Source organism: Schistocerca serialis, chromosome 2, assembly GCF_023864345.2.
Source record: "Schistocerca serialis cubense isolate TAMUIC-IGC-003099 chromosome 2, iqSchSeri2.2, whole genome shotgun sequence".
In the NCBI taxonomy this organism is placed as follows: Eukaryota; Metazoa; Arthropoda; class Insecta; order Orthoptera; family Acrididae; genus Schistocerca; species Schistocerca serialis.
Window position 1 is genome coordinate 862,139,037 of NC_064639.1, and position 24,600 is coordinate 862,163,636.

Consider the following 24,600-nt stretch of genomic DNA (forward strand, 5'->3'; position numbering starts at 1 on the left):
GCAGTAAGAGAGACGAGACTGGAGAGCACGCCACACGGCAGCAGGCGGTGCAGGCGGTGACGGCGCTGCCCTCGTGTAAACACAGCCAAACGATGGTCACTGTGGTCTGGCGGTAGTGACTTGAGTACTAATCAAAACCGGGTCCTCGGTTTGAGCGCAGTCACTGCTTCAATTATGAGTTATAGTCATCGACAATGATGGCTGAATATTTATGGCGTAAGGAGTCACCGCAGTTCTGCCAACGGCCTTGTCAGAGAGGAGAGAGGAACAGCGAAAGGTGTGAGGCACACTGTGGCCCTTTATGTTGGAAACTGTACCCAAAAGCGAAAGAATCACCAATTTCCAATAACATAAAGATGCAGAAGGTAACGGCAGCCACTACATCATAAACACACACTGCGTACTCTTATGGCGTAGGTCTGTAAATGAAGAAGTGTAGTAATGATCTTTCAAATGTCAAAGGTTCTAGATTAGCTACCCATTCGTCTGTCAGAGAGGACTGCAAGGGGGTGTAGCTATTAGAAAAAGATGGAATAACTAGAAAAAGGGCAACGTTCTACGATTCGAGGCATGGAATGTGGTAGGCAAGGTAATCTTAAAATTGCAAAGATTCAATCAAGAAACAGTGGGTGCAAGTATAGTAAAATCAAAAGACAAGGATTTCTCATTGAACAGACATATAGAGTGATATTAACAGCAGCAGATGACGGTTTATCGAAAGTAGGATTTCTTTAAAATAGGAAAGAAGAGCAGAGAGTGACTTACTTAGAACGGTTCAATAATAGGATTATCCTAAAACGAAGCGAAAGCAAATAGAAACCAGCAACTGTTGAGAAGGAGTACATATCGAAATCAAGAAAAGAAGAGATCACAATAGAGCTCTCAACAGATGCCAACATGAGTAACTTAGAGGTAGATATCCTCGGAGTAGTGAAGCACATTAAATCACTTAATAAAAGCAAGATTTCCGATCTAGATTACGTACCAATTAGGCTCCTTTCAGAGAATGCTAATTCCCATAGTTTTCCCTTTATATGAAATAGAAATCCACTACCTCACTTTTGCAGCTATGAGGTAGTGTACCAAGTCTTAACTTCCTCCCGGAAACGTGCGTACATTTTCTGTGTCATTTGCCCATCGCTTGGATAGCAATATATCGTCAATTTTCTTTGTCTGATTCGTTCCTGGAATTTTCCAGATGATTTTGTGAATAATTTTTACTTCAGAACCACGTGATTACTGCTTTAAGACGATTGGAAGCTGCGAACTTGGCAAATCTCAGATCATTAGTGTTCATTTAATCGAGCAAGCTTTCCTTGCCAAAATGGGCGTAGAAAGTTTCTTCTACCCTGATCCATAATTCAACACTTCTTCAGCTACGCAGTTCATTGCTCCTGGCAGCAGGGAGGCATGTACCAAATTTAACAGTCCTTGTCACATCCTTACTCTTTAACTCATTTTGTCTTTGGGAGGACAGTTCGGCTCTTTCTCTTAAGTTATTCCCAGCAATACTACTTCCAGGGCAGGGATGCCGGCACTCGGCTCAACCTCTTGTTGTTGAGATTACCATTTCTCCCGCTCTCCTCTGCCTTGATCCCCCCTCTCACTGGATTCAGGTACCCAATCTTCCAGAATGTAGACAGGTTGTGCAACAGAAGAAATAAGCAAGACTAAAATGTCACCAGCGAAATACAAGAGTTAACCAGGCTGTGCATATTGAAAAGAGGGTACAAAAGGCGAGGGAATGCAGAAGAAAGAAAAGAAAAGCCTTAAAAAGAAAGATAGAAGACGTGAAAGACCCTTATAATAGTTATGATAGTGTAAAGTTTTATGAGAAGATAAAAGAAGGAACACAACGATACAGTTTAAAACAATAGGGTGCAAGGATGAAGATGGAAACGTGCTGACAGAAAAGGAAAAAGTAATGAACATATGGTGAATATATTTCAAAGAAATGCTGGTGGATGACTGCAAGTGTTATACCGTACAGTAGAATCGAAAACAGAAGAGTCTACTCTTGCAGAAGCACAGATGGTGGTGAATTGTGAAAAAAAATCACAGATTTCCAGGAAATGACGGAATAATTGCCGACCCGCTAAAGGGACGAAGCATTACTTTACGCAAACGATACATAAACTTTTCTCTTTAATCGGGAATCAAGAAAGAATTCCAGAAGACTGGAATAGGTGTAATCCAGTCCATATATAGCAAACGTGACAAGGTATGTTGCTCTAACAGCGTAGGGATCCCTCTGTTGAATGTGACACATAAGGTTTTATCCAAAATCCTATATAATAGACAAGCTGCATATGTAGGAGATATATTGGTTGATTATCAATGTTGCTACAGGGCCAGTGGACCAACTGTGGACCAACTGTGGACCAATATGCGTACAGAGACAAAACGAGCAAAATATGGGTGATTGAGTGTGTGTGGATATAGGTTCAACCCGTTGACCAAATATTCGTACGACGTCAAATACAGGATAAACATTTGAATATAATGTAGTAATCAACAGTATCTACGTGGAATTCAACCAGTTCTTCGGAGTATAAATAGGGAAGACATGTTAGAAGATATACAGTACTGGCCATTAAAATTGCTACACCATGAAGATGACGTGCTACAGACGCGAAATTTAACCGACAGGAAGAAGATGCTGTGATATACAAATGATTAGCTTTTCAGAGCATTCACACAAGGTTGACGCCGGTGGCGGCACCTACAACGTGCTGACACGAGGAAAGTTTCCAACCTATTTCTCATACACAAACAGCAGTTGACCGGCGTTGCCTGGTGAAAAGTTGTTGTGATGCTTCGTGTAAGGAGGAGAAATGCTACCATCACGTTTCCGATTTTGGTAAAGGTCGGATTGTAGCCTATCGCGATTGCTCTTTATCGTATCGCGACATTGCTGCTCGCGCTGGTCGAGATCCAATGACTGTTAGCAGAAATGGAATCGGTGGGTTCATGAGGGTAAAACGGAACGCCGTGCTGGGTCCCAACAGCCTCTTATCACTAGCAGTCGAGATGACAGGCATCTTATCCGCATGGTTGTAACCGATCGTGCAGTCACGTCTCGATCCCTGAGTCAACAGATGGGGAGGTTTGCAAGACAACAACCATCTGCACGAACAGTTCGACGGCAACAGCATGGACTATCAGCTCGGAGACCATGGCTGCGGTTACCCTTGACGCTGCATCACAGACAGGAGCGCATGCGATGGTGTACTCAACGACGAACCTGGGTGCACGAATGGCAAAATGTCATTTTTTTCGGATGAATCCAGGTTCTGTTTACAGCATCATGATGATCGCTTCCGTGTTTGGCGACATCGCGCTGACCGCTCATTGGAAGCGTGTATTCGTCATCGCCATACTGGCGTATCACCCGGCGTGATGATATGGGGTGCCATTGCTTACACGTCTCGGTCACCTCTTGTTCGCATTGACGGCACTTTCAACAGTGGACGTTACATGTGTTACGACCTGTGGATCCACCCTTCATTCGATCCCTGTGAAACCCTACATTTCAGCAGGATAATTCACGACCGCATTCTGCAGGTCCTGTATGGGCTTTTCTGGATTCAGAAAATGTTCGACTGCTGGCCTGGCCAACATATTCTCCAGGTCTCTCACCAATTGAAATGCCTGGTAATTGGTGGCCGAGCAACTGGCTCGTCACAATAAGCCAGTAACTACTGTTGATGAACTGTGGTGTCGTGTTGAAGCTGCATGGGCAGCTGTGCTTGTACACGCCATCCAAGCTCTGTTTGACTCAATGCCCAGGCGTATCAAGGCCGTTATTACGGCCAGAGGTGGTTGTTCTGGGTACTGATTTCTCAGGATCTATGCAACCAAATTGCGTGAACATGTGATCACGTGTCAGTTCTGGTATAATATATTTGTCCAATGAATACCAGTTTATCATCTGCATTTCTTCTTGGTGAAGCAATTTTAATGGCCTGTAGTGTAATACTCCTTGGCATACCATCCAAATATATTTCTATTACTAAGACAATCTTGGCAGGTACCAAGGCAATGGTGAGAGCGGATGGGAAATTAACCGGCTGTTTCATTATCAATAAAGGAGTTACAGCTTGAACTTCGGAGCAATTATACGAAAATTGCAAATATTTGGACACACAGGAATAAGGATCACACAGCTGGCTGCATATACGCATGACGATGCAGTTGTTAATAGACGAAGGATGTCATTAGAGAGAGTAGTGGTAGAACTGAAAGAAGGCTCTTAACATATAGGACCAGAAATTAATGAATCAAGAACTAAATACATGAAACTCCGTAGGACAGGGGTCAATAACTTGGACAATTGGCCAGCAGTAGGTTTTAATTTTCAGTATGTCGAGGATTTTGAGTACCTAGTGGCTAATATTAACAAAGTAGGTTCCATGTGTACTGACACAAAAACTCGCATTTTAAGGGTAATAGTTATTATCGTACTTTGGAAAGCTAATGACGTCTAGAATAGTAAACTAACAGCTAAAATTGATTGTATATAAGATTATGATTAGGGCAGTTGTTACATATGGATGTGAAGCGTGCATACTAATCAACAAAGATGGAAAAGAACTCCGAATTTGAAAGAAGAAAACTACGGAAAATTTATGGAGGGTTCCAAAATAATGATTGTACCTCGACAGCAAGGACCAATTATGAGCTGCATCGTCTCAAAGAAGGAGCTGATATTGTAACGCTAATTAAAAGTAATAGAATGCCTGTCTGGGACATGAGGTGAGGATGGAGAACACAGTAACTATAGAGAAGGTCTTCCAGTGGAAACCGACAGGAAGAGAATTAAAAGGTAGACCACGTAAACGATGGCTGGACGACGTGGAAGAAAACATCACACCTCAGAAACCAGAGGATGCCGGCCGTTGTGACCGAGCGGTTCTAGACGCTTCAGTCTGAAACCACGAGATAGCTACGGTCGGAAGTTCGAATCTTGCCTCGGGCATGGATGTGTGTGAGGTTAGTTAGGTTTAAGTAGTTCTAAGTTCTAGGGGACTGATGACCTCAGATGTTAAGTCCCATAGTGCTCAGAGCCATTTGAACCAGAGGATGGAGAGGGAGAGTAAACGAGAGGGCAGAATGGAAGGGAATTGTTAAGAAGGTAAAGAACCACGCAGTGTCAAGAAGCCATAAGAAGAAGTGATACAGGGTTCTAAGTGATAGGAAGAGGGAAACCCTTGTCCCTATTACGGAAATTGTCTGCCAAAGTAATTTCACTTGCCTCCTTATAAACAGTGTCCCAGAATCCGCACGTACTGACAAATATCACAGTCTCGTTAAATTTCAACCCGCGTCCTTCGTTTGATTGAAAATAGAGTTTGAGTGCGATACATAGCTGGCGGCAGTGTTGTAGGATAGAAGCCCAATGTAGGACGAGGGTTTCCCTCCTTGGCACTGTTGTCAGTGGGACTCAGCAACAGCAGCAGCAGCGTCACCCCTCAAGATGGCGGACAGATGGCTCGCCGAATTATCAAGTCATTTTGATGTTAGGATGCGGTAGGAAACCCGAAGAGACTACCTAGAATTATTATAATGCATGTAAATCCTATGGAGTAAGTCAGTAACACCTTGCATGGTTCATTTAGTTACAAGAGATGTACAAGTTAGTTCTATAAGACAACAGTCATTACAGTCTTACTTATTTATAATTAGTAATAGTGTAAACACTTAGTGCAGTAAACAACTTCCTTGAGTTTAAATTCATGTCCTGGGGTATCCACAAATCGTAGATTTTCTTGTTTGTTCCGTGTGAAGCTCACCACACTATTTCTGGATGTGCGGCAGAAAAGTTTCGAACACATCCATCGTGGTTTCCTTTATGTATTTTGGGCATTGTTAACTAAGAAAACATTTAGAAAAATTCTTAGATGTTGAAGGAATGGCAGAACTTGATCAACGAGAATTCTGAAATAAGCGTCGTGATTCGAATTTCCAACCCCGACTCCACACTCCATAGACTGCGCGTGAAACACCTCTCGGACCGTCGCTTCACACAACGCCTGGCCCCATTTGAAAAAAGAGGCGAAATTGCGACTCAGCGGACCACACTTTACGCCACTGAGCTTACGCAGATTCACGTGGTGCTGTGAGCAGTGACCTATTGCGAAGTAGAGGCTTCAAATGTCAGTTTCATGGAGATCCCTTTGCAAGGTTTGCTCATGCACTGGTTCAGAGGACCTGTCTTCACTGGCAGCAGCAATTGCTGATGGGATTAAAGTCGACTGTCTTTGACAGGGTGTGACACTCGTCGCCGGTGCTTGTCAGTTGGATCATTTTGCGGCGACAGTTCTTACGCTGTGTTCTTGATTAGCCATTTTTCTCTATGGCTTAGATTCCTGTTTTCTGTGCCGTTTTCACCTTTTGCGTGCTTAGTTTGCTTCATTTTTATATTTTCTCGTTTCGTCTATCAGGTTCAGTATCACATGTGTTAACGGAGTATTTGTACTGAACGTTGCCTTCTTGTGTATTTGATTGTCCACTTCTTTCTCTATATCATCCTTCAAAGCTACCCAATTGTCTTGCATTATTTTCCTCCATTTCAATCAGTTGTTGCTTCATGCTCCCTTTGAAATTATCCACAATTAGTAGTTCTTTAGACTGTTCCAAATTCCATCTCTTTCAATTTTGTGCAATTTCTTAAGTTTTAATCTGTAGGTAACACATGTTTTGTACACCTGTAATTGCTACAATTTTCTTGAAGTCTGATGGGGTGAAGTGGGCACAAGAGTAGTGCTCCTGACACGGTCGCCATTGGTCCACAGATGTCGCTGCCGAAGGAGGCTCGACAGGACCAGACGCGACTGTACAACCCGCGCACCGTGGAGCAGCTGCAGCGCGACCACCCGTCGGTGCCGTGGCTGGAGTGCCTGCGGGCGCTGCTGCCGCCGCACGTCACCGTTTCCAGCGACGAGGTGCTCGTCGTGGCCGTGCCCTCCTACCTCAAGAGCCTCGAAGCCCTGCTCAGCCATACTCCCAAAAGGTACGTCTCGCACTGTCCGAGTTCTTCCTGCCTCTGGGCACACAATTGTACAGTGCATCACGGAGGGTACAACATATCTGTATTAGCAGGCTTTTCCTATTCCATTTGCGTATTAGGAACTGCCTTATCGTAGCACTGACGATGTGGGCTAGAGAGCTTGTATGTCCCTTGGAAGCTAAGAGCTATTTCTTCGGTAGCATAGCTAGTGACAAGTCTAACATAACTTTACATGTTTCATCATAGGAGTCAGACAAAGTGTGCTTCACAGCACTTCATTGACTTTATGTTCCACCTCCCTCCAATTCTTTTCCATCTCCTGGTTTCCCTTCCAACACGTACTTCACCAGTTTAGGAGGCGGGAAACGTCGAAACACAGTCAGCTCCTCTATCGATGAGACAAGACAGTGTCACAGGCAGTCTGAAGCTCATATGAGGAGGAAGGAGAGTACGTGAGTGAATACTAGGTCTTTAGGGATACACTGCTGTCGAATAGGTATATCCTTCCAAACACAAATAAAGCTTTTTTCAGACATGTCATTTGTATGTGAAGCCAATGAATCCTGTTCTTTGTCGAACAGAGTGAGGGCCAATGACTGGCTCCTAAAGTCTGATCCTCTCGTCCAGGGAATGGCAAGTCCAACAGAAGAGTTCTCGGATCTGCCAGATGAAGGTTGGCCATCGGCTTGAAAACACTACACTAGAAAAAGTTTATCGGGTTAGAAAGCCAATAAATCAGTTTCAGACATCGCATAGGTTAACTGGAAGACAAACGCAGCTACGTAAAAGGATAAACTGTTTCATCATAGATGCCTGGAACGTTCTCTACTGCCCTGGGGCTGCTGTGACTGTTGCATCCGAAATGTAACATTATAAAATGGCTGTAGCGGCAATATAGGAAACTAGATGGATAGGCAAAAGGGTATGCGAAGCAGATGGGATATGGAGGAGGATCGTAGACAATTTGGGATGGGTATTGCAGTCAGTAAGAGCACGGTGAACGAAATAAGAGAGTTCGAAGCATTGAGCAAACGTTTGTCATACATTACAATCAAGGAGAAAAGCTGTGACAACCTTTACCAATGTCCATGCCCCTACTGAAGACAAGACAGATGACGAAAACGAAGATTTTTATGAATAACCAGATCGTGTTTATAAATAAGTCCCAAAAAGGAACATCCATGTATTCATAGTTTATTGTAACGCAAAAGTAGGAAAAAGAAACTGACGGGTCTCCGACGATAGGGAAGTAAAGCAAGCAAGAAGAAACCAACGATAACGGCTTCAGGATGGTTGCACGTGCCGCTATAAAGAACATGATTATCTACTCAACAACATTCCCATATAAGGAAGTTCATCTAGGACAGGGGTGGGCAATTGTTTTGGCTAGGGGGCCACATTATAAACACAGAGGTTAGTGGAGGGCCGTACCTTATAAACCTTTCACTTCTAATGCCGTATATATACTGGCAGTATATATATATATATATATATATATATATATATATATGCAGTATTCCCAAAAATTTTATGAAAATGCGAGTTTTCTTTATTTCTAATCACATATCACACACAGAGTTGCAATTTTGGGTGCAGCAGTGAAAGCATTAAAATGCACTGATTAGTTAGCTTTACATTTCATAAAAATATCATAAAAATCATTAGATATAAATGAAAGAGTCAGAAGAAAGCGGGTATAAGTATACTTCTTATAATTTTGATAAGACTGAAGTCACTTGTACCTCTTTCCTTCTGACATCCTCAAATAAGATAGTTGTGTTCAATTTCATTTATTTTGCTAATTTAATATCATCTCCAAGTACATTAAATTTTAAAACAAGTTTAATTTGACAAATGCATCCTATCACAATTTGCAAAATTTTTTTGAAATCAGGAGTCAGATTGCTAATTGATATTCTCATCACAGCCTGCAAATTACTGCCTGTTAAACAGCTTCGGTATTTGCTCTTGTTGATTTTTCGAGCAAGAAAAACTTTGTTCGCAAATATACATCGGTCCAAACATGGAGAACATCTTGCCTGCAAATTTCTTGATACATGGACATTTTTCAGCTGACAAATATTTATAAACGTCAACTAAAGTTACAGCACTAAACATTTCTTTCACTGCGTGATCTGCCTACATGTCAGTCAGTTCAAGTTGCAGCTCCTGTGTTGCAGTGTCAATATCAGCAGTGATGGGATACGACAAAACATTAAATTGAGGCTCAATTTTCCTAAAATCCTGAAATCTCGTATTAAACTCAGCCTCTAAACTCTGCAGATAATTCCTAATCTTAGCTGAAACACTTCCAGGTACTTTCTGTTTCCCTAGTAAAGGGAAATGACAAAATTTGCTTTCATTTGCTTGCCTTGCAATCAGACATAGTTTTGTTTTAAATGCTTTGACATGTGTCCACATTTCATGAGCAAACAACACCTTTCCCTGCAATGTCACATTCAGCTCATTCGGTTTTTCAAAAATATCAGCTGCAAACATCATCTCATATCTACACTCTTCACATCCTATTTTTGCAACAAAATCATGAGATATCTCCTTATTGTCCAGAAATAAAATTACTTCATCCTGTAATGCCTAGACTCTTTTTAATACTTTGCCCAAGCTCAACCACCTCACACTGTTATCGTAGATTACATCTTCATGTTCTGCCCCCACCTCGTCAAGAAGAGATTTGAACTGTCTGTGATGGAGTGCCCTTGCTCTGATTGTGTACACAACACCAACAACAGGATCTACCACATGCTTTAAGTCTAGTGTATGTAAAATACAATGAAAATCCAAAATATCACTGTCTGTGTCTTCGGCTTGTAACTTGTTTTTTAAAAGTTTCACCATACTTATATTTTTCCCACAGAAAGCTCTGGCCCCATCTGTTGTAATGCTTACCGTTTTGTTCCAGGATAAGCTACTAGTTTCCACACAATTAACAACACATTCTAACAAGTCCTGACCAGTGGTTCTATCTTTCATGGATACTATACCAAGTAATTCCTCGGTGATGACGAAATGTTCATTAATTCCACGGATAAAGATGAGTACTTGTGCAGTGTCTTCAATATCTGTGCTTTCGTCCATTGCCAGTGAAAAACAAACAAAATCTTCGGTCACAGTCTTTAGCAGGTCTTAAAGTTCGTCACTTATTAAATCAATGCGTCGCGCTATAGTCCTCTTTGACAACGAAATGCTCTCAAATTTGGTTTTAACCTCAGGACACAATACACTTGCACACTCTACTATGCACTGTTTAATAAACTCGCCATCAGAAAAAGGTTTGTTTTGTTTACTAAGGTTACAGGCGACCGTGAAACTTGGTTCTGTAGCACTATTTTGAAGCGGTGTTTGCTTCGTAAATAACGCTTGTTGCTTCTTCAAGCGTTTCACGAACTCCGCTGCTTTTATTTTTCGTTCTTCATCTGAAAGTTTGCAGCCAAAGTCACTGTGTTTTGTTTCGTGATGTTTCATATTGTACTCCTTGAATACGGCAACTGTATCATGGCACAGTAAACATGCGGCTTTATTTCCTGCATCAGTAAAGAAGTATTTGGTCGTCCAGTCTTCATTAAACAGACGGCACTTATCACCGACTTTACGCTTCTTCTTAGGAATCATGACTGCACTGAAGTACTCGTAAAAAAAAAAAAATATTACGTTGTACTGCTGCACAGACAAAACACAAGTAAACCACCCGAAAAAGAAGAAAGTTGCTCTGAACGTCGTACTATTCACTCGGAGCGGGAGAAATACAGCGCTCCAATCAGCCACCGCGTGGAGCATAAATTTGCGCCTATAGCAGGATGCACCGTGCTATTTTACGTGCCCGTGGTGGCTGATGGTAGTGCTCCCATAATCCACCGTGCCCACATGCAGATCGGTTGTTTGCGTGACTGTAGAAACATCTGTCGGTAGTACGCATTACCAAGTAGCGTAAACACTCGCGGGAAATTTTGTTTTCCCTATGATTTTTGTAAATGTCTTGGCGGGCCACACAAAACCCCTCCGCGGGCCACATAGATCGTGTTATGATAAACATGAAGCACAATCAAACAGTTCAAATGGTTCAAATGGCTCTGAGCACTATGGGACGTAACATCAGTGGTCATCAGTCCCCTAGAACTTAGAACTACTTAAACCTAACTAACCTAAGGACATCACACACATCCATGCCCGAGGAAGGATTCGAACCTGCGACCGTAGTGTACGCGCGGTGCCAGACTGGGGCCCCTAGAACCGCTCGGCCACACTGGCCGGCGGTGAGAGCAAAACTAGTCGCAGAAAAGTTCAGGTTTGAAGAGAAAACAAAGAATGGAAACACAGGATTTCGTGTGATAAAATTAAAAGGTGAGGAAAAACTAAAGAGTTCGAATCAGAAATAAACAACCGTTCGATGTACTACAAAATGCAGATCATAAAGAAGGCGTGGAGAAATGTGGCTCGCTGTGAAGACATCTGTGAGAGACTGCAAGACGTTGCTTGCTTTAATCACAAATACGTCAGAGAGATACTAAATGTTATTATCTTTTCATGAAGAAAGGTATTATCTTCTCAATAACCTTAAGATCGTGAGGTACACCATTAATTTCTATGGATCAAATTAGTGAATTTACTCATGGCACTTTTGTTGCCCATGTCTCTGGTCACTTTCAGAACTCAAATTAATAATGAAACTAATTAATTTGATAAGATTGGACCTGTAATTGCTGGTGTATCCATGTACCACCACAATAAAATAAAAACAGTGAATGATCGAGGAGGTATGAATGAGAACAGTGGCGTATTTAATTAATGAGAAGCTCTATTAATCCTTTTATAACAACAACGAGCTGATAAATCGTACACAAAAAAATGACGAACACAAATCAGAAAAGGGATTGTGTGTGATTGGCAAAGTATACATTGGAGTGGAAGCTATACAAATTCTCCCCTGAATTAAGGCCTTTTACAACGCAATCTGACATTGTTTACATGAATTCACTATGAGACCCAACTCTGTTCAGATGGAACCAACTGCTACCAAGTATACCACAAACTATATTTCACCTGAGAACAGGGAGATGTGAATATCATTTAACACCCCTGCGCCGGTGCACAATCTGTTTAATGAACTTCACGAGAAAATATCCTTCACCAGTGTACTCGAAAACGAGGGCCGTCAGGTAAACTTCCTTGACTTGTAGCTCACAGTAGAAGAAAATAAAATCTCATTCAATGTTTGTCGTAAAGAAACATATATCGCTCAGATCGTACCTGCATCTTCCATGCAACCACAATCTCATAAAAACGCTTTCTTTCACTGTGCTACTCGTAGAGCTACTTCTATTCCACTCTCGAAAGAAAAATTCGACGAAGAAATTAATTTAATCAAAACGATAATAGTTAATAGCGAATGTGAAGCTGGCATAGTGGATGACATCCTTAAAAAGAAAACTGTTAAAAGTGTTACTTCACTCGCCAGCTCTATCATTGAAGCCAAGCTAAAAAATGATTTTTCTGTTCCTTTCTTGGTGCCCATCTCCTATCATGTTCAGCACCTTCTTCGTAATAAATACTACTGTAATGTACCTTTTCAACCAATAACAGTTTTTAAAAAATGTATTCGTAATTTAAAATCGACTCGTTCCCCTTTGGAAGACTCTGGCGTCTATAAGATTTTCTGCACCATCTGCTCTTCTTACTACATAGGACAATCAGGACGTACCTTTACAATCATCTTTTAAGAAAAAATGGCACTAGCGCTAAAGCTGTTCACGACATCAACATTTTGTACACCGAGAAGAAAGAGCGTTGATTAGATATTCTTGAAGAGTTAGAAATTTCTAAACATATTTCTCGAAATGATGGCCTCATTTTTAATGATCAGCTTCAATTACGCTATAAAAACTTCTTCAACGGCATAAAATCGTTACTTGATATTTGACTTCGTGTTACTTCAAGCAGTTACCGAATTGTTTCTTTTACCTAAGTCTACTCATAATTTTTGTCTATCTAATGGCTTATACTGGCTGCGTTTCATGTCATAATGTTACTCTACGTGCTGTCATTGAGCTCCGTTTGTAATTCTATAATGTCATTCTCAACCTTTAAACTGTACTTCTAAGCTCTTATGTAGACAAAATGTTACCTTGTCTGCTATTGTCAAGAAAAATATTACCTTTTACTTCATGTATTAAATAATGTTCATAATAATATTCGCCTGTCCATATTTTGAATGTTAAGTAGCCAGTTTGTATTTGCGGCTACTAGATGGCACTCTTGGTGTAATATTCACCTGCGCGCAGTTGCTAACGCGGGCGCCTCAGTCTGTTGCTACCTGGGGCTTGACATGAGTGAGCAACCCATAGTTGCTTGCCTTCCATATATTCTTTTTAAAAATTTTGCAACGAAAGCTTTATCACTTCAAATTATACATGACATGTAAGTACTCTTTCTTTCTTGTACTGTTAGCCAGCACTTACTCTTACATAAAAAAATTTCCCATAATTTCTGTACTTGTGTTAGAGGCCACTTTGAGTGTTTTACTTCTGATGAAGGCAGTCATAGTAGGGTCGAAACCAAGTCAAAAGACTTAATTTCTGCGACCGAGGGCTGTTATTGCTTTACTTTGCAGACGCTCGCTGATCATGCAGCCTTGTTTAAAACTTTGAAATTTGCAGAAAATGTCATGAGACAATATCAGGCTGGATTTTGTCCTAATTATTCAACTAATGGCAACGTGCCTGCTCTTAGGCAAATTCCTGCGAAATATTTGGAAGGAGATACCAAAATACAGGTAGTGTTCATAGGTTTTCGTAGCACTTACGACAGTATTCACTGAGACAATCTCTGTGAAACCTTGAAGGAATTGCGATTTCTAAATAAACTCACTGAATTGATTAATCAGGAGTGGTAGTACGAACTGTGGAACATACTCACAACCTTTCCCAGTAAGAACCGGATTAAAAAAGGAAAATTCACTGCTTGTTTCCCTACAGAAACGTAGTAATTTCTGAGCTGAAGCTAAGCTACATAACCCTGGATATAGGTCTGTAATTCCGTGCACCCTGTCTTCAACCCTTTTTGTAGACAAGAGTGATCTGCGCTCTTTTCAAGTCCCAAGGGGCTGTTATTACGGAATGAAAAACATTCTTCATAAGTAAGAGCTGGCACAGGAGTTAATTACACAATGTTTCCAATGTAAAATCTAACAGGTGTTTAGTTACAGCCTGGTGTCTTCTTCACTTTAAGTACTTTTAATTGTTTTACAGTACCGGAAGTGCTAATACCAACATCGGTTATTTGTCGGTCTGCGCAACAGTCAGTCTTTTCTATGTTAGTATCGTCATGCATGAATAGATTTTTAAATGTGGAATTGGTCATCTTTGTTACCTGTCTCCTCTCCTCAGCTTTCACACCAGAACATTCATTAGAAACTGAATCCATTGTACGCACAGTGAACTGTCTGTCTGGTCACCAGCATCAACTCGACTGGAGCTCAGAGGCAGATGGCGGTTCTACAGACACACCAGTCACACCACAACACAACTCGAGAATTTAGGGGTGCCACATCTGGATCACGGGACCTTCCACCTGGAATGTGGGAGCTCGGCTAGCTGTATTATCCTCAGACATATTTACCAACAATGAAACAAGGTGTAAAGTCTATTTTGCAGTCAGTGGTCACTTCGATCTTCTGTTTGCTGATATCATGAGTCACATATCGTAGAACTGAGTGTGCTGTTGGCAGTCCGCGTCTTCACAATATGATATTTCGACGTTGTAATTCGGCATCTGCATCAAGTGTCTCTGGAGACTGGTATTTAACCCCAGTCTTAATCACAGTTAACTGATATTCGTTTTTTATACTGTACAGATTGCTAGCTTCAACATTCATCATCAACATAACTAGATCATCCAGAAAATTTGTCACTCACAGCCACATGACGCTAATACTGTGTAACATCGCCTCTAGCCTTCACCACAACCCCAACTCGGTGAGAAAAAGAGCCATATGTTTCTTCTGGTATCCTCCTGAGTACTGAGATGTTTTCTAAAATATTTTAAAAACAACATATATGAAACGTGGGAAAAATAACTGAAACTGAAAAAAGTAGTAAAAAAAATCCTACTTTGGTCATTTGGGCATAAATGCAAGTATGATATACTATACTTTGGGTCTCAGGATAATCAAAGCTATTCATAAATTGTAATATGTAGATTCAGGAATATGTAGATTAAGGATGTTGTTAGTTTTCATTTATAATAGTGTAAAATAATGTTTGACACCATCTAGAAGGAATACAGCAGTTTTTATTTCGGTGGTAAATTACAAAGTACAACTTCCACAAATACACATATCAACTGTTGTGAAATGCAGCAAAGAAGTTTCGCTGTGCATTGAAGCATAAAAACACTTTGCAAGTAACACATTTTGCTCAACAAAGCTTTTTACAGTTCTCTCTACGACATTTTTGAAATATTTTTGTCTCAATTATCTCACGCAAGCACTCTGTTTGCTTTTGGGTTTCTGGAGGTGGCGGTGTCATTGGTTTCCTTCTTTTTGGTGCACTCGTCTCAGGTTCTTCTTGTCTTGCATTGCCATCATGAGTATCTTGTTGCTCTTGATTACCTACTGTTTAGTTTCGATTCAGAAGCTGCTGTACAAGCATTATCTTAAAAGCTCTCAGTAGTAAAATCTTTGCTGGAGTGTTGGATTTCTTCTGTTCCTCTTTGTACTGAAGCCGAGAATTACAAACTACAATATCTGTGAAATGGCATATTGTTTTTAGTGTCCATTTCTTGGTCCTTGCACGCATTGGGCAGTAGGAATTGAGTCTATCTGCCATATCCACACCACCCATGTTCTGATTATAGTTTTTAATTACACTGGCTTTCTCAATATGTAAATATTTGCTCTCTTCCTTGGAACGTCTCTGCATGTGTCACTAGGTTCAATACCTTGTGCAGTGGAAAGCATTACAACACTTTTGCTGTCCGTCAATTTTGTAACTGCCAACTTTTGATCACTTCTGACCAGCATGTGAATGAGCCTCATCCTTCGTTCTGCAGATTCTTATCTGGCTTTAGCCAGATCTGCTTGGGAATTCGGTTATTCATAATGGCCCCTGTAGACCAAAGGCCTTTCTCAAGCAGCAAATCAGCTCATTTCACAGATGTAAAAAATCTGTCATGGTAAATTATAGGGCCAGGATGTAATGATCTTGTGGGCAGCAAGATAGAAGCAGCACAAATGCCATGTACAAGCAACTCCTGAGGAAATGATGTTTTGCCTTGGTAACTGACAAAATCACATACTGTTCTGTTGGGATTGGCCTAAACAAACACTTTAATACCAACTGGATTTAGTTTTCCTCTTACATACTGTTTGAAACCACAGTGGCCTTGAAATGCAACCATCATTTCATCAACAGCAATGTGGAGAGATCTGGGTTGTAGAAAACAACCTCCTCTGACCTTTTCCAGGAATGGATGCACTTTCTACAATCAATCCTTCTATCTTTCATTTTCAGGTATGTCATTAAATACCACTTTTAGGGAATTCCTTGACTGAAAATACCTATCCCTAGCCATAGCCTCTGTTATATCAGGTATCTCCCATTGTTTTTGCCAATACATCCTTATTATAGGATACTGTAAGCAGGCCATCACCATATTTACAGCAAACCAACTCATGACCTCTTCTGCAGTTGTTCCAAGAGACTTACCATGCAGCAAAGTATATGTCTGACTTGTTTTCTCTGAAATGAGGGTAAACATAGAGATATCTACGTAGTTTCCCCGTTGTTTATAACTTATGTAGCGTCATAGATACAATGTAATAAACGTAATGTTTCCTCTAAGATGCATATTGACAAATATACGTTACTGTTACTGCAACTAAACACATAACGTTTTGCAATTTCAGTAGTTCTGTTAAAAATGAACAACATTAAGTACAGATATATAAAGAAAACATTGTTAAGCATATTTACCTCATGTGACGAAGTATCATTGGAATCTTCATCTTCTTCTATATCACTATTAATATGTATTGTATTACCAGGAGTATATTTGTCATCATCATCCAAATCAGAAAGATCAACGTCAGTGTTGTCCAGTGACAATAAGTATTCCACCACTTCCTCATCTAATTTTGAAAACATGTTATTTACAGATTAATTACAAATTTAAAATGTTAATTTCTTGAATGTATTACTCTATTGCTAAGTATGTTCATCTGTGAGAGAGACAGAGAGAATGTAGTAGCAGTAGTTTGAAATGTACGAGAAGGCGTTACTACATTGAAGCCAGAAGTATAGTACACTATACTTCATTGTTATGACGTCCCTGTTGCTCGAATTTTTAAATTGTATACTTATTATTCTTAACTGAGACAATGTTCAAACATTAATAAAGGCGACATAATTTTTTCAGCCTTGTGAAAAGTTATTTACTGTGTGCTTACTTGGAAAATCACCATATCGGCGTGTCTGCTTCTGTCTGCACTCGCCATTTTCGCTACAAATACAATGGAAACGTTGAAACGGCTTTCTACATAGTTACAGTAATGGCCACAGATGTCAGCACATTTTAAACCCAGTAGCAGCCACCCAGGAACGTGCTGCTATCTAGTGGGAATTTTTGAACTTTCAGGATGCGGAGTATAGTATACTACACTCGGGGACTTACGAGTATGCCACACAAAGCTCAAGCTACTCGTTGATTATCATAACTACAGAACCAACAAACTGCAGAAGTGTTCTCATTTATGTTTCTCCTGCTGTCGCAAACAGCCTCAGACGTTTGATATGCGCTTACGATCGGTTGACATAACGGGCTAATAGAGATGAAGCCGTGTGTCTGAGGAACAATTGCATGCGGCTTTATAAACATCGCTGTTATCACTTTAGCAGATCGGTGTATCCACAGCAGACTCAAGCTGAAATGTAGAACAAAGGGCAACACTTTGCCACCGACAACGTTGAAATAAACTTAATGTTCACAGTGACCTGACCGGGGTGAGGCAAAGTCACGGTACAGGAAACACCCACAATGTATCACAGGACCACCTCGGGCCTGAACTGCTTCCCCACACAGCACAGTTTGAACGTGACGTGCAGCGGTCAGCGCACTCGGTACCTCACGTGATTTCATCTACATCTACATACATACTCCGCAATCCACCATACGGTGCGTGGCGGAGAGTACCTCGTACCACAACTAGAATCTTCTCTCCCTGTTCCACTCCCAAACAGAACGAGGGAAAAATGACTGCGTATATGCCTCTGTACGAGTCCTAATCTCTCTTATCTTTGTGATCTTTCCGCGAAATGTAAGTTGGCGGCAGTAAAATTGTACTGCAGTCAGCCTCAAATGCTGGTTCTCTAAATTTCCTCAGTAGCGATTCACGAAAAGAACGCGTCCTTTCCTCCAGAGACTCCCACCCGAGTTCCTGAAGTATTTCCGTAACACTCGGGTGATGATCAAACCTACCAATAACAAATCTAGCAGCCAGCCTCTGAATTGCTTCTATGTCCTCCCACAATCCGACCTGATAGGGATACCAAACGCTCGAGCAGTACTCAAGAATAGGTCGTATTAGTGTTTTATAAGCGGTCTCCTTTACAGATGAACCATATCTTCCCAAAATTCTGCCAATGAACCGAAAACGACTATCCGCCTTCCCCACAACTGCCATTACGTGCTTGTCCCACTTCATATCGCTCTGCAATGTTACGCCCAAATATTTAATCGTAGTGACTTTGTCAAGTGCTACGTTACTAATGGAGTATTCAAACATTACGGGATTCTTTTACTTATTCATCTGCATTAATTTACATTTATCTATATTTAAAGATAGCTGCCATTCTTTACACCAATCACAAGTCCTGCCTAAGTCATCTTGTATCCTACTACCGTCACTCAACGACGACGCCTTCCCGAACACCACAGCATCATCAGCAAACAGCCACACATTGCTATCCATCTTATCCAAAAGATCATTTATGTAGATAGAAAATAACAGCGGACAACCACACTTCCCTGGGGCACTCCGATGAACACTCACCATCGAGGACAACGTACTGGGTTCTATTACTTAAGAAGCCTTCGAGCCACTCAAATATTTGGGAACCAATCCCATATGCTCGTATCTTCGTTAGGAGTCTGCAGAGGGGCACCAAGTCAAGCGCTTTCCGGAAGTCAAGGAATATGGCATCCGTCTGATGCCCTTCATCCATGGTTCGCAAGATATCATGTGAAAAAAGGGCGAGTTGCGTTTCGCAAGAGCGATGCTTTCTTAAGCCATGCTGATGCATGGACAGCAACTTCTCTGTCTCAAGGAAGTTCATTATATTCCAACTGAGAATACGTTCGAGAATCCTTCAACAAACCGATGTTAAGGATATTGGTCTGTAATTTTGAGGATCCGTCCTTCTACCATTCTCACATACAGGCGTCACCTGCGCTTTTTTCCAGTCGCTCGAGGCTTTACGTTGGGCAAGAGATTCGCGATAAATGCAAGCTAAGTAAGGAGCCAATGCAGCAGAGTACTCTCTGCAAAACCGAATTGGAATCCCATCAGGACCTGGCGATTTATTTATTTTCAACCCATTCAGCTGCTTCACAACCCCAGGGATGTCTATCACTATGTTCTCCATACGGGAATACGTACGAGACTCAAACGGCGGTATGTTTGTACGATCTTCCTGCGTGAAAGATTTCTCAAATGCAAAATTTAAAATTTCAGCTTTCGTTTTGCTGTCTTCCGTTTCCAGGCCAGACTGGTCAGTGAGTGACTGGATGGAAGCCTTCGACCCGCTTACCAATTTTACGTAAGACCGGAATTTCCTTGGGTTTTCAGCAAGATCTTTTGCTAAGGTATGACGGTGGTAGTGGTTGTATGCTTCGCGCACCGCTCTTTTTACAGCAGCACGAATCTCTACTAACTTTTGCCTGTCCTCATTCTCCCGATCTTTCTTGTACCGCGAGTTCAACTATCTTTGCTTCATGAGCATTCTCCGAATTGCGCTGTTAAACCACGGTGGGTCTTTTCCGTCCGTAACCCAATTTTTCGGCAGATACTTGACCAATGCGTGATTTACAATGTGTTTAAAATTTGCCCATAATTCTACCACGTCCATCGTACCGGAAGTAAATGAAGTCGATTCATTTACCAAGTGGGATGCTAATAACTGCTTATCTGCTCTTTCTAGTAAGAATACTCTCCTAGCCTTCGTGACCGACTTTTTAATTTTCGTAACCATAGTCGTAATGACAACATCATGATCACTAATCCCTGTCTCACCACTGACCCCGTCGATTAGGTCTCGTCTGTTCGTGGCTACCACATCTAAAATATTTCCATTACGCGTTGGCTGTCGATTTAGCTGCTCAAGTCAGTTTTAGGATAATGTGTTCAAAAGTAATTCACACGACGGCATATCTGTACCACCTGTAACGAACCCATAGACATCCCAGTCTATACTAGGTAGGTTGAAGTCGCTTCCGACTAATATAGCATGATTCGGGTACTTCTGCGATACAGAGTGTAGACTCCCTTTGAATGATTCTAGAACTGTCGCGGTGGAACCTGTGGCCGGTAATAACACCCAACAATTAACTTTATTTCTCCTAGCCCTGTTAAACGTGCCCAGATAACTTCACAATCACACTCTACTTCGACCTCAGTAGACACAATATTTTTGTCAACTGCAATGAAGACACCACCTCTTACAGTGTCAGATCTGTCTTTCCGATACACGTTTGAAGAGAGGCGAAATGGCGACTCGTCGGACGACACTAGACACCTGCCGTTAGCTGCCGTCCAGTTTCTGTATCGTTCGGCCCGCTGGAGACGTGCAGGTTTTCGTACCGTTGTGAGAAATGTCGCTTTGCGAAGTGCCCGACGCCTAGTGTCCATTTATTGCAGTTACCTTCTCAGTGACCTGCTTTTGCTGACAGCAGCGGTTCCTGTCGGCTTTGAAATCGTCTGTCATTGACGAAGCGTGACATTAGGCTGTGGTCCCAGATGGTCACGATCTTGTAACAGCCGCTGTTCTTACGCTGTCTAACTCATGTTCTTACGCTGGCTGCGAGTGAAACGCCATTGATTGTAGATAAAGTAGACATTCTGTGTTGATACGAGAACAAATCGGGGACCTTCACTCACGGTGTGGCCGTGGGGACGTACAGACACGGCAGCGCCTTTCTGGGACCCCGTCACCATTCCACTGTTCTCATTCCGTACGGCCGGCCGCGGTGGCCCAGCGGTTCTAGGCGCTTCAGTCCGGAACCGCGTGACTGATACGGTCGGAGGTTCGAATCCTGCCTCGGGCATGGATGTGTGTGATGTCCTTACGTTAGTTAGTTTTAAGTAGTTCTAAGTTGTAGGGGACTGATGACCTCAGATGTTAAGTCCCTTGGTGCTCAGAGCCATTCCGTGCGACCAACTTGCATATACATACCACGTCAATGTCAGGAGTGACTTCGGTGGTTAATGGTCACGTCACGGCCTCCCACCATTTCTGCACCATTTACACCTCTCCAAAGCGATTAGTAAGCTCTTTTAAGGGGCGACTGTTCGTTTTCCTTTGAGTTTATAAAGATGAAATTTCGACCGTTAAATCGAAAAGGTGGGAAGAATCGTTTGAGACACGTTAACATTGGAGTACTTACTGCTCAGTTTGTTCTCGAGGCATGGCATTTTCTCAAACTGGCGAAAAGACTTACCAGTAACACTGACTGATTTAGAACCTTGTTGCCCACTCCCTGACACATATCCGCAAACGCATGGCTTCAGGTCCCAATTGCTTTTTGAGATCACAACCTAACCACAAAATCACACCCATGCAATAACACCACCTCCTTCGTTTTCATTGTTGGCGCCATACATGACGGCAGGTGACGTTCTCCAAGCATACGGCAAACGCAAACCCTACCGTCGGATTGACACAGGATACAGAGCGGTCCTTCGCTCCAAATCCCTCGTCTCAAATCATCCACTGTGCAGCAGCATCACTCTTTACAACACCTCAGATGTCGCCTAGCATTGACTACAGATACGTGTGGAGGCGCGTGACTATTGTACCCCTCTCTTTCCAACTCCCCACTTGGAGTTGTTAAACTTGCTCGACTGCTGGCAACGATTTGTAACTCACAAGTGATCAACCCAGCCAGTTTAATGGGTCTCTTCACAACAATGTCCACACTGCTCAACAGTTCCTGTCAGAATGGCTATATTTGATATGTCTGTGATTCTTCCTTTGCACTTCCATTTCACGATTACGTCACCAACAGTCGACTTGGATAACATTACAGGAGCTGAAATGTCCTTGACGGATTTATTACTCAGGTGACACGTTCGAAGGACTTGATCTGTGGTGGCAAAGCTACTCTGCTGCTGCTTCTCTACTGGCAACAAAGTACTCACAGCCTCCTTTTATACTAGCCGGCCCACCTTTCGTTAAATTGAATGATATGTTCCGCATCACGAGGGTTTCCCGAAAAGTAATGCACCATTTTTTTTCTCAACTAAGCATTGCTACGAATGCGAAACGTTACGTGTTATTTGCCGGCGGGGTCAGGGATTTTCTCTGCCTCGTGATGACTGGGTGTTGTATGATGTCCTTAGGTTAGGTTTAAGTAGTTCTAAGTTCTAGGGGACTGATGACCATAGATGTTAAGTCCCATAGTGCTCAGAGCCATTTGAACCATTTGTTATTTGAAGCCTCGTGAGTGAGTGTGCCAAGTTTCCGTCACTTCCGACAGATAGCGCAGCAGCAGGACAGTTTCAAAATGGCGTCTGTGGGTGTTGTACGTTACAAGTGACGTGCCGTCATTGATTTTCTCGCTGCAGAGCAAGAAACTGTGGGGAATATTCACAAACGCTTATGCAAAGTCTATGGAGCATCTGCTGTCGACAGAAATGCAGTTAGTCACTCGGCACAGAGGGTGAGGTCACCAGAAGGCGGTTAGGCGGAGCTCCACGATTTGCAGCAGTCGGGAATGCCATCGACGGGTGTCACCTGAGATGTCGCAGCGAGCTGATGTTGGCATTCGCAAGGGCAGGCACATTACAACTCGGCAGTTGGCGCTGCATCTGTCAATCATCAAAGGAGGTGCACACAGTGAAGCACTACCTCCGCCACCAGGATAAGGATTCGTACCGACGGGGGATAAAAAAGTGGTTCAAATGGCTCTGAGCACTATGCGACTTAACATCTGAGGTCATCAGTCCCCTAAAACTTAGAACTACTTAAACCTAACTAACCTAAGGACATCACACACATCCATGCCCAAGGCAGGATTCGAACCTGCGACCGTAGCGGTCGCTCGGTTCCAGACTGTAGCGCTTAGAACCACACGGCCACTCCGGCCGGCGACGGGGCATACACACCCATATTTCGCCCTGGAGGAAGGCCGGAGAAAAGGGTGGAGATTACGTGGAATAATAGGGTGTGTACATAGAACACCCTTCTTTCGTGTGTGTGTCCTCATGTTCAATAAAGAATCGTTGAAGCAAAAAAAAATGTGGAGCATTATTTTCTGGGGAACACTCTTACACATGTATTGGCACTCGTTTGATCAGATAGTGTATGTTCGTATGTTTAATAACGCGTTTGTGTTTGGCTCGTTTTATAGAACTTCATAATGAGATAATGTACACACGAATCATTATGTTTTGCATATCTCGCTCATTTTGTACAACAGATGCTTAGTAATCTCTACAGTAAGAACAGATTTTGCAGCAATGAGTGTCAGTACGGTATGTGTTACGCTATATGAAATCTTGGTTTTCAAGCCGCGTCACTTGGAACAAAACATCTGAGCTTTCGAAAACCGACTTCGCTGTTGACGTCACGAGTAAAAGCCGACCGAGTGCTGTAACAGCCTTGGTTTTCAGCTTTAACATGGACGACAGCAGCGTGTGGAATCTTCCGCAGAGGACCAACATGACGCGTACGCGGAAATGCTTTCTATGAGAAGCTAGTACAGGCCACGTGACTCCGCGTTCCACATCATCGCTCCCGTCTTCCTTCCATTGGAACACCGATCCACTCGCGGCCGACAATATGATACCCTTTACCTGACAACCGTGCTGCAGGCAGGGTGTCGATCACTTTAGGGTTTACTTCAGAGAGGATTGGATTGAAAACAGAGTAGATTTTATTCTGTAATGTCACTGTGAAAGACTGCGAGAACACACGTCAGGCTTAAGCTGTAGGCTACCAGGGTGCGTGCGTGTGACCGGAGAATTGTGTATCGCGCAGGGTGGCGGCCAATTACGTGATGTGGCGGGCGGCCATGGCTGCGGTGCCGTACATGACGCAGGAGCTGCGGGGCCGCCAGTTCGAGTACCAGGCAGCCCTCACTGGCAGGAGGGAGCGCGAGTTCCGCTGGAAGGAGTGCCTCAGCATCGTCACTAGACGGTGAGTGCCTTGCAACTACAACTATATAAGTTTACTGCCTCTTGTATAAACAAACATCCACCTGTAGATACCCAAAACCACAACATTCGTGGTTTTACTTATCTTAGTCAACACCCAACCGCAGCAGCCATGTCTTCTCATAGATCCTTAGGAAGCTGGAGACAAACG

General features: G+C 42.4%; 1 protein-coding gene across 1 annotated transcript in view; it reads left to right on the top strand.

Annotated features, from left to right (window-relative positions):
- Positions 1–24,600, top strand: part of LOC126458165 (neprilysin-2-like) — a 206,197-nt gene that overhangs the window by 83,004 nt on the left and 98,593 nt on the right. The window contains exons 7-8 of the mRNA XM_050095033.1: positions 6,795–7,012; positions 24,274–24,432. Of these exons, the coding sequence (XP_049950990.1) occupies positions 6,795–7,012; positions 24,274–24,432 (377 nt within the window). The remainder of the gene's footprint in view (positions 1–6,794; positions 7,013–24,273; positions 24,433–24,600) is intronic.